The sequence below is a fragment of the Dipodomys ordii genome, unplaced genomic scaffold (genome assembly GCF_000151885.1).
Source record: "Dipodomys ordii isolate 6190 unplaced genomic scaffold, Dord_2.0 Scaffold143, whole genome shotgun sequence".
In the NCBI taxonomy this organism is placed as follows: domain Eukaryota; kingdom Metazoa; phylum Chordata; class Mammalia; order Rodentia; family Heteromyidae; genus Dipodomys; species Dipodomys ordii.
Window position 1 is genome coordinate 1,383,300 of NW_012267359.1, and position 13,682 is coordinate 1,396,981.

Sequence of the window (13,682 nt, forward strand, 5' to 3'; positions counted from 1 at the left end):
AGAAGTCAGGTAATGAGTACATTTTTGTTTTGGACAAGGCTACCCCCCTTTCTTCACTTTCCCACTCCTGTCGCAGCCCACCAGTTACACAGGTCATTTTCCAGCACAGTATACACTGAATAGCAAAATTCCAGCACCTGCCTTTTTTCGGGGGGTGAGGGAGTGGGGAGTCTGTCATTGGGCTTAAACTCTGGGCCTGGGTACTGTCCCTCAGCTCTTCAGCTTATGGCGAGCACTGTATCACTTGTGCCGTAGCATCTCTTCCGGCTTTTTCTGCTTATGTGGTGCTGAGGAATCGAACCCAGGGCCTCATGCATTTGCGAGGCAAGGCAAGCAATCTACCACTGACTCACCTTCCCAGCCCAAGATACTACCTTTTTTAAGGCAACTTTGTAATCTCTCTTAAGGAAGGTGTAATCTGGGTGACAGGATAGATAATCTCTCCAAAAGTGATTCCAGAAGTGGGGGGGGGGAACTAACTTGGTACCTAGAACTGTGAAGAAAGGGTTCCAGGTGATGTCTTAGCACTTAGGAAATATGAATGTTTGCAGTGAATACTTCTGTGGGAGGGGCTTACATGGTATCATCTTCTAACAAGCAATTAGAAATGTATGCAGTTGTCAATCAAATTGGAGTTGTTTGTTGTCGTCGTTGTTGTTGTTGTTTTACCAGTTCTGGGCTTGAATTGAGGGTTTCAGGCACATTCAGTTTTCTTGTGCCTGGCAGTCATCACATGAACGGCTCCTTCTGTCCAGCATTTTGCTGGCTAATTGGAGATGGAGTCACACAAACTTTTCTGCTTCTACTAGGCTTTTAACTAACTCGGATTTCAGACATGGGCCACCAGCACCCCAGCCAAGTAAATTTTTGCACTGAAAGAAATTCTGTGTATGTTAGAATGAGTTAGGAGACAGATACTGAGATCAAAAACAAGAATACAGTAAAAATCATTTGAGAAAAGTTGAAAAATTGAAGGAAGAGGGTAGAAATTCAAGACATAAAGGAAATCTTTGAAATTACAAAATGATACCAGGATGATGTGCTGAAAATAAATTATAGAGAACAGATTGTATGTACTAATTATGGTCAATAGTTTCAAATTTCTAATTGAAAAAGAAAGAAAAACATCTCATTTTAAGGCAGTACAGCAAAACAGTTGATGGAAGTTCTAAAATCTTATTCTCGGGCTTTAAATTTTGACTCCCCACTTTCTACCTGTGTGATCGCAGAGCATCACTTGTTAACATGTGATACCTCATCTTCCAAGTGGAAATAACAGCACTATCATTTGAGATTTTAAAAAGACCATACATTCAAGTGTTGGTCCTAGCATATCCTAAATATGTGCTAAATATGAGCTTCTTTGCTCCTATTCCCAACCCTTTTAAGCTAAATTTACTGTATGTCTTACACAGATCATATTCTTGAAACATTTCTATTTTATTTATTTATTTTTGTCGGTCATGGGGCTTGAACTTGGAGCTTGAGCGCTGTCCCTCAGCTCTTCAGCTCAAGGTGAGCACTCTACTGCTTGAGCCACAGCATTACTTCCGGTTTTCTGAGTTGTTTATTGGAGATAAGAGTCACAGACTTTGTGCCCAGGCTGGCTTTGAACCACCATCCTCAGATCTCAGCCTGCTGAGTAGCTAGGATTACAGGCGAGAGCCACTGACGCCCAGTGAAACATTTCTATTATTTACACTCTTTTCCCAGATTACATATGTGATCAAAATGTATCTGACTTCCTGACATCACTACTCTCTCAGAAGAAACACAAACTGATAACTCAGATGAACTTGTTTTCTTTACCACTTCCTTTTTGCTTCAACTACCATCACTACCTGCCCTACCTTCTGAGTCCTTTCTGTAGTTTGTTGACAGTTTATATCCATAAATCATCAGAATCAGTGAAATGATCCTTAGCTGAGCTAATCAGTTCAATAGAAGTTTGGAGTCAGTCTTGACTCACTTGAATTCTGGTTTCCCAATTTACCAACTGTGTATTCCTAAGTGAATTTCTGTAAGCCTCTGTTTCCTCTTTAATAAGGTAAGAATGATAGATCTTAGGACAAATGTGTGTAGAGTACCTTAAAATAACCCTGTCATACAGTAGGTGCTCAGAAAATAGTAGCTCTTAACTGTTAATAGCTCTCCTGTACTTGTATCCCCTCCTCCCATCCAATATAGGTCTCTACAGCATGTCTTGCTTCATATCTGGCATTCCTGTTCCATGAAAGTTCAGTCCCAGACGTTTTTTTAAGTGATCCATTTCTGTGTCTCCAGTCTGTCCACTGCCAGGATATTGCTTAAGTAGATGTGGCCAGTGATTCTTCCTGACTTATGCCTTGATATTCGTGTTCTAGGATAGATCTCAGAGGATATGTAGGCTCTCTATTTGAGTCTTTCTCCACCTCTTGTCCCTCTTATTGCATTCTTTCAGTTCTATACTACAGCCTACACAATTCCATGGAAGGGCCCTAAACAGTATCTAAAATCTTTGTATACAATTATCACAACTTTGCTGGTTTTATATTTTTTTCAAAGCCTCGCTCTGATAATTTCCTTCTTCTCTGTCAAACTTTATTCCTTTATAACCTTCCTAATTTCAAGAGCCTTGGTGAGTAACTTCTGTATTGAGAATGTGTAGACTTTTCTCCAGATTACATATGGTCACATGGAGAGTGAGTAGGACTCACATGTTCATAGTCTGTATTAGCTTCATCTGTTCTGGTGTTTGTCAAATAATCATCCTATACTCACACATATGTTCTGGAGGACCGTTAGCCGCCTTTTATTATTCTTGTGATTCAAATTTCAATGTGTTTCATAGAAGTTTTTCAAATGATGGCACTAATAAGCAGAGTAAAACAAGCCAAAATTAAAGTATATTATTTTAAATTGGAGTATAAGAATTGTTATTCACAATTGCCGTATTTAATCTTACTGTATTTATTTCCAACCTAGGATTAAGAAACATCTTACCTATTACAACAGCAAAAGTGCCAATTGTGAAGTTTTTTCACTTGAGAAGTGGTCTGGAAGTGGATATCAGTTTGTATAACACATTGGTAAGAGTTTTGCATTGTTTTTGTTTGTATGGTCAAGATATGACCATATAGACTCCACTGGCATCGACTTTTCAGTTCCCTCCAAAGTGCTGAAATTATAGCTATGTACCACCATGCCAAAGTCTTCTTTAGGTTCCTCTTTGGGAAAATTAAGGGGAATGAATGTCATTTATGAAGTCAAATCTTTAAGACAAGGTTTGTAAAAAAGAAAGGAAGAAAGGATTACACACAAATACACACACATACCCACACACATTTCTGATCACCTGTGTCTCATGTCTTATTCTAGCTACTCTGGAGTCAGAACAGGAAGACTGTAGTTCCAGGCTAGCCCAGGGTATGGCAGTTCATAACTGTTACCCTAGCTACAGCAGAAAGCATAAATAGGAGGATCACAGTCCAGGCCCCACTTAGGCCAAAATCAATACTCTGTTTAACAAATACCTAGAGCAAAAAAGCTGGAAGTGTGACTCAAGTGGCAGAGTTCCTACCTAGCAAGTGAGAAGCCTTGAATACAAACCTCAATATGGTATATGTGTATGTATGTGTATTCATTTTGTTTTGTTTTGTTTTTGCCAGTGCTGGGGCTTGAACTCAAGGACACTTACTTGCCTTGCTTACTCTCAGTTAGCACTCTACCACTTGAGCCTCCAGCCCTGCTTTTTACTGGCTAATTAGCAATAGAATCTGTTCGACTTTTCTACTTAGGCTGGCTTCAAACCTACATTCTCTAGAGGTCAGCCTTCTGAGTGCTTAGGATTATAGGTGTGAGATATCAGCATACATATATATAAAGTCAGCCCTCAACTGAAGGCTTTTTTTTTAAGTTTTTTGAATAAAAGCATAATTTAAATGATATATGTGGTTTATTTCACTCAGTGTTTCAACATTTATTTATGCATACTTGTTTGTGCTTGGTAATGTTCTGAGGCTGGGGATAAAAATCAGTTAATATCAATATCCACTCTGGCTACAGATATAGCTGTAGGGTACTTGATCAGTATGTGTGAAGCATTGAGTTACACTCCTTTAAACCATATATATATATACATACATATATAGTGTATGTGTGTGTATATATATATATAGTGTGTGTGTATATAATATTAAAACAATATTTAATTATGTTAGCACTCACATAAAATGATATAGCAAGCTATTTTGATTGTCATAAACTTTGCAATAACTTGAGAATAGGCTGTGTCATTGGATATACTTGTGTACCTACAGATGGGCACTGCTCAATCCAGATGCTTCCACCTCTCTTGTTCTCACACTTGCTTTACTCATGTTCTTAGGGGATTGATCCCTGTTGCTCGTAAGAACCTTCTATTAAAATTATGCCATGGAGACATGGAAGAGAGGGAATCTTATATCTACTTAAAAAAAAACAATTGTTTATTTTAATTTCTCTTCCTCTAGATGTTCAGACCACAAATAGAGTTCATAAGGTCAGATATTACTACAGATAATTTTATTATCTAGCAAGTGAATAGAGCTTGTCCTTGGAAAGAAAAGGTTAAATTAAATCAAAATGTCTTTTGTTAGTTTCTTTTTTGTGCTAATATTGGAGTTTGAGCTCAGGGTCTGGGTATTATCCCTTAGCTTTTTTCACTTAAGGTTAGTGCTCTAACCCTTAAATAACATCTCCATTTCTGTCTTTTTGGTGGTTTGTTGTAAATTAAGAGTCTCAAGGACTTTCTTACTTGGTCTAGAACCAAGATCTTCAGATCTTAGCTTGCTGAGTAGCTAGCATTGCAGGAGTTGAGCCACTGGCACATGGCTCTTAATGACTTTTTAAAATAATCACATTGCAAACCTTTCCAGTGTAACTTTTTTTCATCTAATTTATAGCCTTATAGTACAATTTCCCTTTTTAACAGGCCCTTCATAACACACGGCTTTTATCTGCTTACTCAGCCATTGATCCCAGAGTGAAATATTTGTGCTATACCATGAAAGTATTTACAAAGGTGAGTGTGCTTTTTCTTTTGATTTATCAGGATGTTTCATTGCATCTTCACACCTTATTTACAACATAATTCTGTTTTCATAATGTACCATAGACATGTCAGTGCTTCCTAGGACTACTTGAGGAGTCCTTTCCAGAAGCCAAAATTCGGTTCTATGAAATTTTACAGGATAATTTGTATGTCTGATAGTCCACTATTTTGTTGGCTTTAGTATGGTTGGTTTGAATTGATTGATTTTGTCAAAATATTTTAACCATTGAAAATAAGAGTGTCTGTCACATTAGTTTCTCAAATAAGTTGCTTTACTTTTATGATAATTGGAGGACTACAAGAATAGCAAAATCCATAGGGAACTTTTCAGTTATTCTTTGTTTTCTTTTTCTAGATGTGCGATATTGGTGATGCATCTAGGGGTAGTTTATCATCATATGCATACACTCTTATGGTGCTGTATTTCCTCCAGCAGAGGAATCCACCAGTTATTCCTGTCCTTCAAGAGGTATTTTTTAAAGAAATTACATTTCTCTTCTATAAAGCAGGGTTATTTCTGAGCCTTCTCCTCTCTCCAAAATTTTGGAGTTATTTAGTTAAATGTTTAAATATTTTCCTAGAAGATTTTTATTCAATGCAATAAATTTTTAACCCTCAATAATAGTTCAAAATTTAATTTCAGATATACAAAGGTGAAAAGAAACCTGAAATATTTGTTGATGGCTGGAATATTTATTTTTTTGATCAAATAGATGAGCTGGTATGTATTTTAAAAGTAAAAATTTCCTATATTACTGTCTAAAAGTTACCTGCAGTATACTGTACAGGGTCAATAACAGTATTATTGTCGGTTATATTTATTTATATTATTTTAATTTTAAAAATTATCATTTACTGATGTTTCCTTTGTGAGCTGAGGATGTGGCTTGACAGCAGAGCACTTAGGTCTGGCAGGTGCCTAAAGCATGGGGCTCCATCCCTTACACTGCAAGTATTAGGTATTTCTTTTGAAATGGCAATATTTCTGTTAAGCCAAATGAGTTTGCAGGCAGTCTGTCCAGAATTTCTTTAACATTTTAATTCTGAATAGCTAAGTAACTTTATTCCAGAGGAACAAATATTTGCTGTATGTTTTTTGAATTATGGAGATTTAATGGGCCCATCATCACCAGGGCTCTTAGAATTTTCTTCTGGATTCTCCCACTTACATGTTACGGTATTTGTCACTTAAAACTGACATTTTCCTATCTTCAAATAAAAGGGTAGAGATGAATAACTGATATAAATAGCAATTTAAAATATGAAAGTGATATATGCTTTTATTCTTACATATTTAAACTTCAGTTGATTAGAAATAAGTCCAAATCTTCTCACTAAGATACACGTCAATAATTGTTTTTAGCAATTTTCTCTCAAGTGTGATATCTCTTGTTTTCTTCTGTTTCCAGCCTAACTATTGGCCAGAATATGGAAAAAATACAGAATCTGTTGGGCAGCTATGGCTGGGACTTCTTCGTTTCTATACAGAGGATTTTGATTTTAAAGAACATGTTATTAGCATCAGGAGAAAAAGTCTGCTTACTACTTTTAAGAAGCAGTGGACTTCAAAATACATTGTTATTGAAGGTACAAATAAAAACTTTCGGTAGAGTTTAGAGTTTGTAGTGACTATATTTTTTTCTCCTAGCAAAGCTCTTCCAGGGCAGCCATTGAGCCTCTGCTAGTGACCCTTCTCTGACTTTTTCATTTCCTGTCTAAATGTTTTATCTTTAAAAGGCTACTGCCTACTGTGGAACCCTCACAGTTGGCAACATCTTTGTTCACCAAGACAAACCTTTTACTCCGATTGGACACATATTTACTGGAGAATAAATTAGCAGTAGCAATAAATCAGTTTTTATATAGATAATAGGACATTTTAGGCCATTCTATGTGAGAGTTAAAGAGTGCCTTCAAGCTTCAAGGATGAGTTTTCAGATGGCCATGGTGGCTTCTTCACCCTGTAATCACAACTACTAGAGGGTTGAAGATCAGAGTTTTTAGTTCAGTCTTGAAAAGAAGTTTGCAAGACTATATTTCAACCAGTGGCTGGATATATGGGTGTGTGCCTGTCATCTTCAGCAACATGGGAAAATGTAAGTAGGAAAATTGCAGCTTAGGTCATCCCAGGCAGAAAGTACAGTCCTCCTCACAAATAACCATAGAAAATAAAGGCTGGAGTATAACTCAAGTAGTAGATTGCCTGCCTAGTACCCAGCCCCGACATGAATGAATTTTCAGGTTCAATGTTTTATATTAATGCAGCATTTACCTTTAAATGATTACATATAAATATTGACTTTTTTTTCCGAAAGTTCAATAAACTGAACATTGTTATTTTTTCCCGTGTTGGGGATTGAATCCAGGGCCCTATGTCTACTTAACAGAAGCTACATGCTCAGCTTTGGTCCTTGTTTCTGGAACAAACAATAGCATTTTCACACTGTCTTCCAGTGTCTTTGCATCGTATTTATGAAGTTAGGATATCATTTATAAATTCATTGTTAAAACTCTAACAACCTGCTCCCATGCCCTGGTTTAGGCATGGGAAATAAAGACATAGTAACAGCTTCTGCCTTCCAGACTTTAGCAGTCTGTGAACAGACTGAATGGGATTGCCATTCTAAGAGATGGAGATGGATTAGGCACTATGGGATCCCATTGGGTAGGGAGCTGGGGCAGGGGGGGGGAGCATTTACATGGGCAGGGAAGAGTGAATCCTGGAAGGTGAGTTGAGTAGGTAAGAAGCTGAGTTAGTTTTATCATTGCTTTGACAAAGTACCTGAGAAAACTGACTGAAAGAGAAAAAAGGATTTATTTGGCCTCAGGGTTTCGTAAGTTTCAGCCCATCACATTAGGGAGGATATGAGGACTAGAGTAGTTTATACCTTGGTGGAAAGAAAGCAAAAGAAAGAGCTAACACCTGTATTGTCGGGTTTTTTGTTTGTTTGTTTGTTTTTTTGGTCAGTTGTGGGGCTTGAACTCTGGGCCTGGGAGCTGTCCCTCAGCTCTTCAGCTCAAAGCAAGCAAGCAAGCACCCTACTGCTTGAACTACAGTTCCACTTCCAGTTTTCTGGTGGTTTATCTCTAATAGAGCCACTTATTTCTAGTCCTAAGGCTTTTTCTTTTTGTACTGAATTCAAGGACCCATTTGAGTCATGATTGTTTTGAATTTGTGGGATTTTTTCATTGTAATAAGACAAAATTGAGCTTACATACTTTAAAAATGAACAGTGAAATTGCTAAGGAAATACTTTATTGATCTAATAGGATTTATTTTGTTTTTTTAAATATATACATAACACCTAGATGATACATGTTACTCTAAGCTATGTTGACATAATTTTTTTCTACCTGTTAGTATTGTTAAAATACAGAGTTGTGGCAAAATATGGAGTTGTAAACATTTGTAAAATGAAGTCTATAATACCCTTAGCTATAGTTAGGGTTTAACCTTTTAGAAGCTGTATGTCATAAACAGAGAGAATTGAGGGTATTTTGGCATATTATAATTCCAACATTCCAGAGCAGCTATGCTACATAGTAAGAATTTTTTCCTTTAAAAAAAAAAAAAGTCAAGTGGCGCTGTGGCTCAAGTGGTAGAACGGTAGAGTGCTCGCCTTGAGCTGAAGAGCGGAGGGACAGCGCCCAGGCCTAGAGTTCAAGCCCCATGACTGACCAAAAAAACTCAAAATAATGCAGAAGTTTGTTTTTATTCCTTTATTGCTGTAAACTGTTGTGGTCTTCCAGTTGGCTCAATGTTTTATAGAAACTCTGTTGCTTTTCCTTTTATTTTTATATTCATATTCAATTATCAGATGCGCAATTATTAGTAAGTTAACTAGAAATACTTCATTTGTGACTATATAACCAGCTATTCTGGAGTTCAGAAATTTTATTGATAGTAGTCCTAGTGTTTTAAATGTATGACTAATGTTGAAGAATGTATCTTCTGCACTAAATAAAATACCAAAAATACCTACACACACATATGAAAATGAACTAAAGAGCAGGCACTGGTGGCTGATCTCTGTAGTCATAGCTACTCAGGAGGCTAACATCTGAGGATTGTGGTTTGAAGCCACCCAGGCAGAAAAGTCTCCCAGTTAACCAACAAAAAGCCAGAAGTAAAGATGTGGCTCAGGTGGTAGAAAGCTTGCCTTGAGCAAAAATGCTTAGCAACAGTGATCAGGCCTTAAGTTCAAGCCGCAGGTGTGTGCTTACACACCCCCATACACATACCAAAAAAAAAAAAGAAGAATGCAAATAATCACTTTTAGTGATTTATTTAGTGATACATTGTTGTACATGTTTTTGTGACTTCTACATATACCCCAAAGTGGCATTCATCAGGAATTATCAGGTTAATGTGTCTTCCCTACACAGTATTTCTTCCACAGTTAGCTAACGTATAAAACTGTAAAATATTGTGCTCGCTTCGGCAGCACGTATACTAAAATTGGAACGATACAGAGAAGATTAGCATGGCCTCTGCACAAGGATGATACCCAAATTCGTGAAGCTTTCCATATTTTTTAACTACGTGTAGAAAACTAAAGCTAGATCCTTATATATAACCCTGTACCAGAATCAACCCCAAATGGATCAAAAACCTCGGAGTCAAAGCAGACACCCTGAAAACATTACAGGATGGACTAGGAGAAACCCTAGGTCTCCTTGGCACAGGCCAAAATTTTCTTAATACAGACCCAGAAACAAAACAAATCAAGGAAAGGTTGGACAAATGGGATTGCATGAAATTGCAGAGCTTCTGCATGGCAAAGGACATAGCTAGCAAGATCAATAGAAAGCCCACAGATTAAAAAAAAAAAAAAAAAAAGAAAGCCCACAGATTGGGAGATCTTCACTTGCCTTACAACAGACAAGGGTCTCATATCTAAAATATACCTGGAACTCAAAAAATTAAATCCCCCAACAACAAATCTTCAAAGAAACAACTGCCCAATAAATAAGTGGGCTAAAGACTTAAAGAGAAACTTCTCTGAAGAGGAAAGAAGGATGGCCAATAGACACATGAAGAAATGCTCAACCTCTCTAGCCATAAAGGAAATGCAAATCAAAACAACATTGAGATACCACCTCACCCCAGTTAGAATGGCTATAATCAAGAACTCTAACAACAACAGATGCTGGAAGGGATGTGGAGAGAAGGGAACCTTACTGTATTGTTGGTGGGAATGTAAACTTGTTCAACCACTTTGGAAAGTAGTATGGAGGTTCCTCAGAAGACTCCACATAGAGCTCCTCTATGACCCAGCAATCCCACTTTGGAGCATTTACCCAAATGTTCACAAACAAGCTAAAGCTACCAGCACGGCTATGTTTATTGCAGCCTTATTTACCATAGCTAAGATATGAAACCAACCCAGATGCCCCTCCGTAAATGAATGGATCAAGAAAATGTGGTATATATACACAGTGGAATTCTATGCCTCCATCAGAAAGAATGACATTGCCCCATTTGTTAGGAAATGGAAAGACTTGGAAAAAATATATATTAAGTGAAGTAAGCCAGGCTCAAAGAAACATAGGTCCCATGGTTTCCCTTATTTGCAATAACTAGCATATGTCTGAGTCAAGCAGAAAAGGTCAGATAAGTTGATGTTAGGGAAATGAACTGATTGTTTCTAACACATTTATAAGATTATTTCTTTGTTGCTTTGTATGTCCCTCCCCCACAGTATAACCCCTGCTTTCACTGTATTTGATGTTGTTATAATTTGTGGAGGGGAAGGGAAAAAACAAATTGTTTAAATAGGGATACAGGTGGACCCATTGCAACAATGAGACATACAAGTCCTATGTCGAAAAGAACTTTACAAACTTTGGGGGGGAGGGGGGAGGGTTGTGGGGGGTGGGGGAGGGGAGGATGGGATGGGAAGGGGAAACAAAGGAGGAGGCTATAATGCTTGATAAGAAATGTACTCATTATCTTGCCCATGTAATTGTAATCCCTCTGTACAGTATTTGCACAATAAAAAAAACTGTAAAATACTGTATAACTACAAAGCAGTAGTGTCTTGTCTGATTAATAATTTGGGAAAACATTTAACTTTTTATACCTAAGATTATCTGTTTCTTAGCTGTCCTACAGATTTTAAGCTAAACTAAAAGAGTTCTTTAATGTTTTTACTTATTATAAAGTAGGTAAACAGTGGCATTTCCTCTTGATTTTTGCTTTTACTCTTTAATTTTCTTAGATCCCTTTGATTTGAATCATAATCTTGGAGCTGGATTATCAAGGAAAAGTAAGTTACTTTGCTTATAAATTTTAATGCATTCTTTTTTCTTTCTAGACCATTTAATATGTTCCTATTTTTTTCTTCCTAGTGACAAATTTTATAATGAAAGCTTTTATCAATGGTAGAAGAGTATTTGGAATTCCAGTCAAAGGATTTCCAAAGGACTACCCTTCAAAAATGGTAAGCATTTATTAGAAGTGCCCCAAATAGGTGCTAGGAAGGTGGCTCAGTGGTAGAGTGCTTGCCTTGCATGCCTGAGGCCCTGGGTTCGATTCCTCAATACCACATAAGCAGAAAAAGCCAGAAGTGGTGCTGTGGCTCAAGTGGTAGAGCACTAACTAGCTTTGAGCTGAAGAGCTGAGGGACAGTGCCCAGGCCCAGAATCCAGGTCCCAGGACCAACCAAAAAAATAAAATAAAGTGCCCCAAATGATTTTTAAAAGGCTGAAATCCTGGTGAATCTGCCCATAATAAAGCTGGCTATGTTACTTGTTTTTAGCTTTTTGAGATAGGCTCTCACTGTGTAGCTCATGCTTTCTTCAAGTTCGCAATTCTCCTGTTTCAGACTCTTAAGTGTGGGTATTACAGCCATGTGCCCCCTAGTCTCTAAAGACCATTTTAGAAAATGCCCCTGTTAGAATTTATTCATGAGGATGGGGAGAAATAGCAAGAGGAGGAGTTTGTGTGGGAAATTAGTAGTTTTTCTTCTGTTTTTCTTCCTTGGTAGCACAATGTCAAAAAATCCATATTCCTACTCTTAACCCCTGAGGTAACTTTTCAATAGAGAAGACAGATTTATGTTTACTAAGTTGTCAGTGTTCCTGTTGATAACTTCATGGATGGCACTACGGTTCCACCATTCTGCTCCATACCAGCCTCATCTAACCACAAGTGTGTACAAATCTAAGATACTTAGAGTTTGTATGTTACTTTTATAGAATAATAAATTCCCTTGATGAGACTAGAAGAATATCTATGTTGCCTATACTGTGAACTGTCCACTTTCATGTATCTGACACCTGAGCTCCTAAAGAAACTCATTGAAAACAAAATTAAGTCTTAAAAAGTTATTTTAGTGAGAAAAAAAATAGAGACTTTGCTATTTCATTCATAATAAAGTTACTCTTTCTTAGTTACTTTTAATTTAGTTAGTAAAGACTTTTGTGTGTTATTTGGCTGTATTAGGGTTTGAACTCAAGACTTTATGCTTGCCCATTAGATGCTCTGTTACTTGAGCCATGTCTCCTATTTCTTTTTCTTATAGTCATTTATAGTCACAAGTTTTTGTCCCAACTGATCTAAGACTGATTTTTTTCAACCCATGTAATATGTAACTGACCTAAGATGTGATACCCTAGCTGACTTAAGACATGTGATACCCATGTAATAGAGATCACAAACATGGGCTGTTATACTCAACCTTTTTAGGATAGGATCTCTTTGAATTTTTGCCCAGACTTCCTACAAACTTCTGTCCTGAAGATGTCTGTCTCTCACTTGGATGTCCCAGCCAGTCCAACCTAAGGAAGACTTTTCATTAGTACTATTTTTAGTTGACAATCATAATTATATATATATATCGATGAGATACTGTTGAAGTTTTATTTACTCACACATGTATATAACATATGCACATACATAACGTGGATATATATATGGAATGATTAAATAAAACTGATGAATGTACTTTCAGCGCATTTATATATCAATTTTTGTAGAAACATTACTTCCTTAGTTATTTTGAAATATATAATGCATTATTATTGTCAGTAGTTATCTTGCTGTGCAATGGATAGCAGTATTGGTTCATTCCAACCAATAGCTTCCCATTTGCTTCCCTAGTAAAGACTTTTTTGATGAATTTTAACTGAATGGCTATATAGTTACATTAAGCATTTCCCTATATCCGTATGCCTAGTTTATGCTAGATACCTAGTCTTCTATACTAGGGCTGAGTAACTAGTTCAGTTTGCCTGATTGTAGATAAGAGTGTGAGCCCAAAATTCTGCACTCCCAATGAGCTGCCAGGTAATGTTGGTGCTCATGGTCCCTCCTAACTCTTCAGTTTTAGTAGCAAAGAGGTTAGCAGCCTGATTACTGTTTTTCTTTTCAGAGGCCTCAGCAAAACAAATTATTCTCCTTACTGTAAAATTTGCACAATGAACATTTTGTTTCTCATTTCATTAAGTCTTAGCCTTTTGGTTTTATGAGGCCTTTGTACCTTTTTCTTTTTTTTTTTTTTTTGTGGGGGGGGGTCAGTTGTGGGGCCTGAACTCTGGGCCTGGGCACTGTTTCATCACTTCAGCCACAGCGCCACTTCTGGCTTTTTCTGCTTATGTGGTGCTGAGG

General features: G+C 37.1%; 1 protein-coding gene across 5 annotated transcripts in view; it reads left to right on the plus strand.

The window, feature by feature from the left end:
• Zcchc6 (zinc finger, CCHC domain containing 6) overlaps nt 1-13,682 on the plus strand; it is a 71,908-nt gene that overhangs the window by 42,233 nt on the left and 15,993 nt on the right. For all 5 annotated transcript variants that reach the window (XM_013031774.1, XM_013031776.1, XM_013031778.1 and 2 more), the window contains exons 18-24: nt 2,965-3,068; nt 4,952-5,041; nt 5,427-5,540; nt 5,715-5,792; nt 6,481-6,658; nt 11,293-11,340; nt 11,423-11,514. In XM_013031774.1, the coding sequence (XP_012887228.1) occupies nt 2,965-3,068; nt 4,952-5,041; nt 5,427-5,540; nt 5,715-5,792; nt 6,481-6,658; nt 11,293-11,340; nt 11,423-11,514 (704 nt within the window). The remainder of the gene's footprint in view (nt 1-2,964; nt 3,069-4,951; nt 5,042-5,426; nt 5,541-5,714; nt 5,793-6,480; nt 6,659-11,292; nt 11,341-11,422; nt 11,515-13,682) is intronic.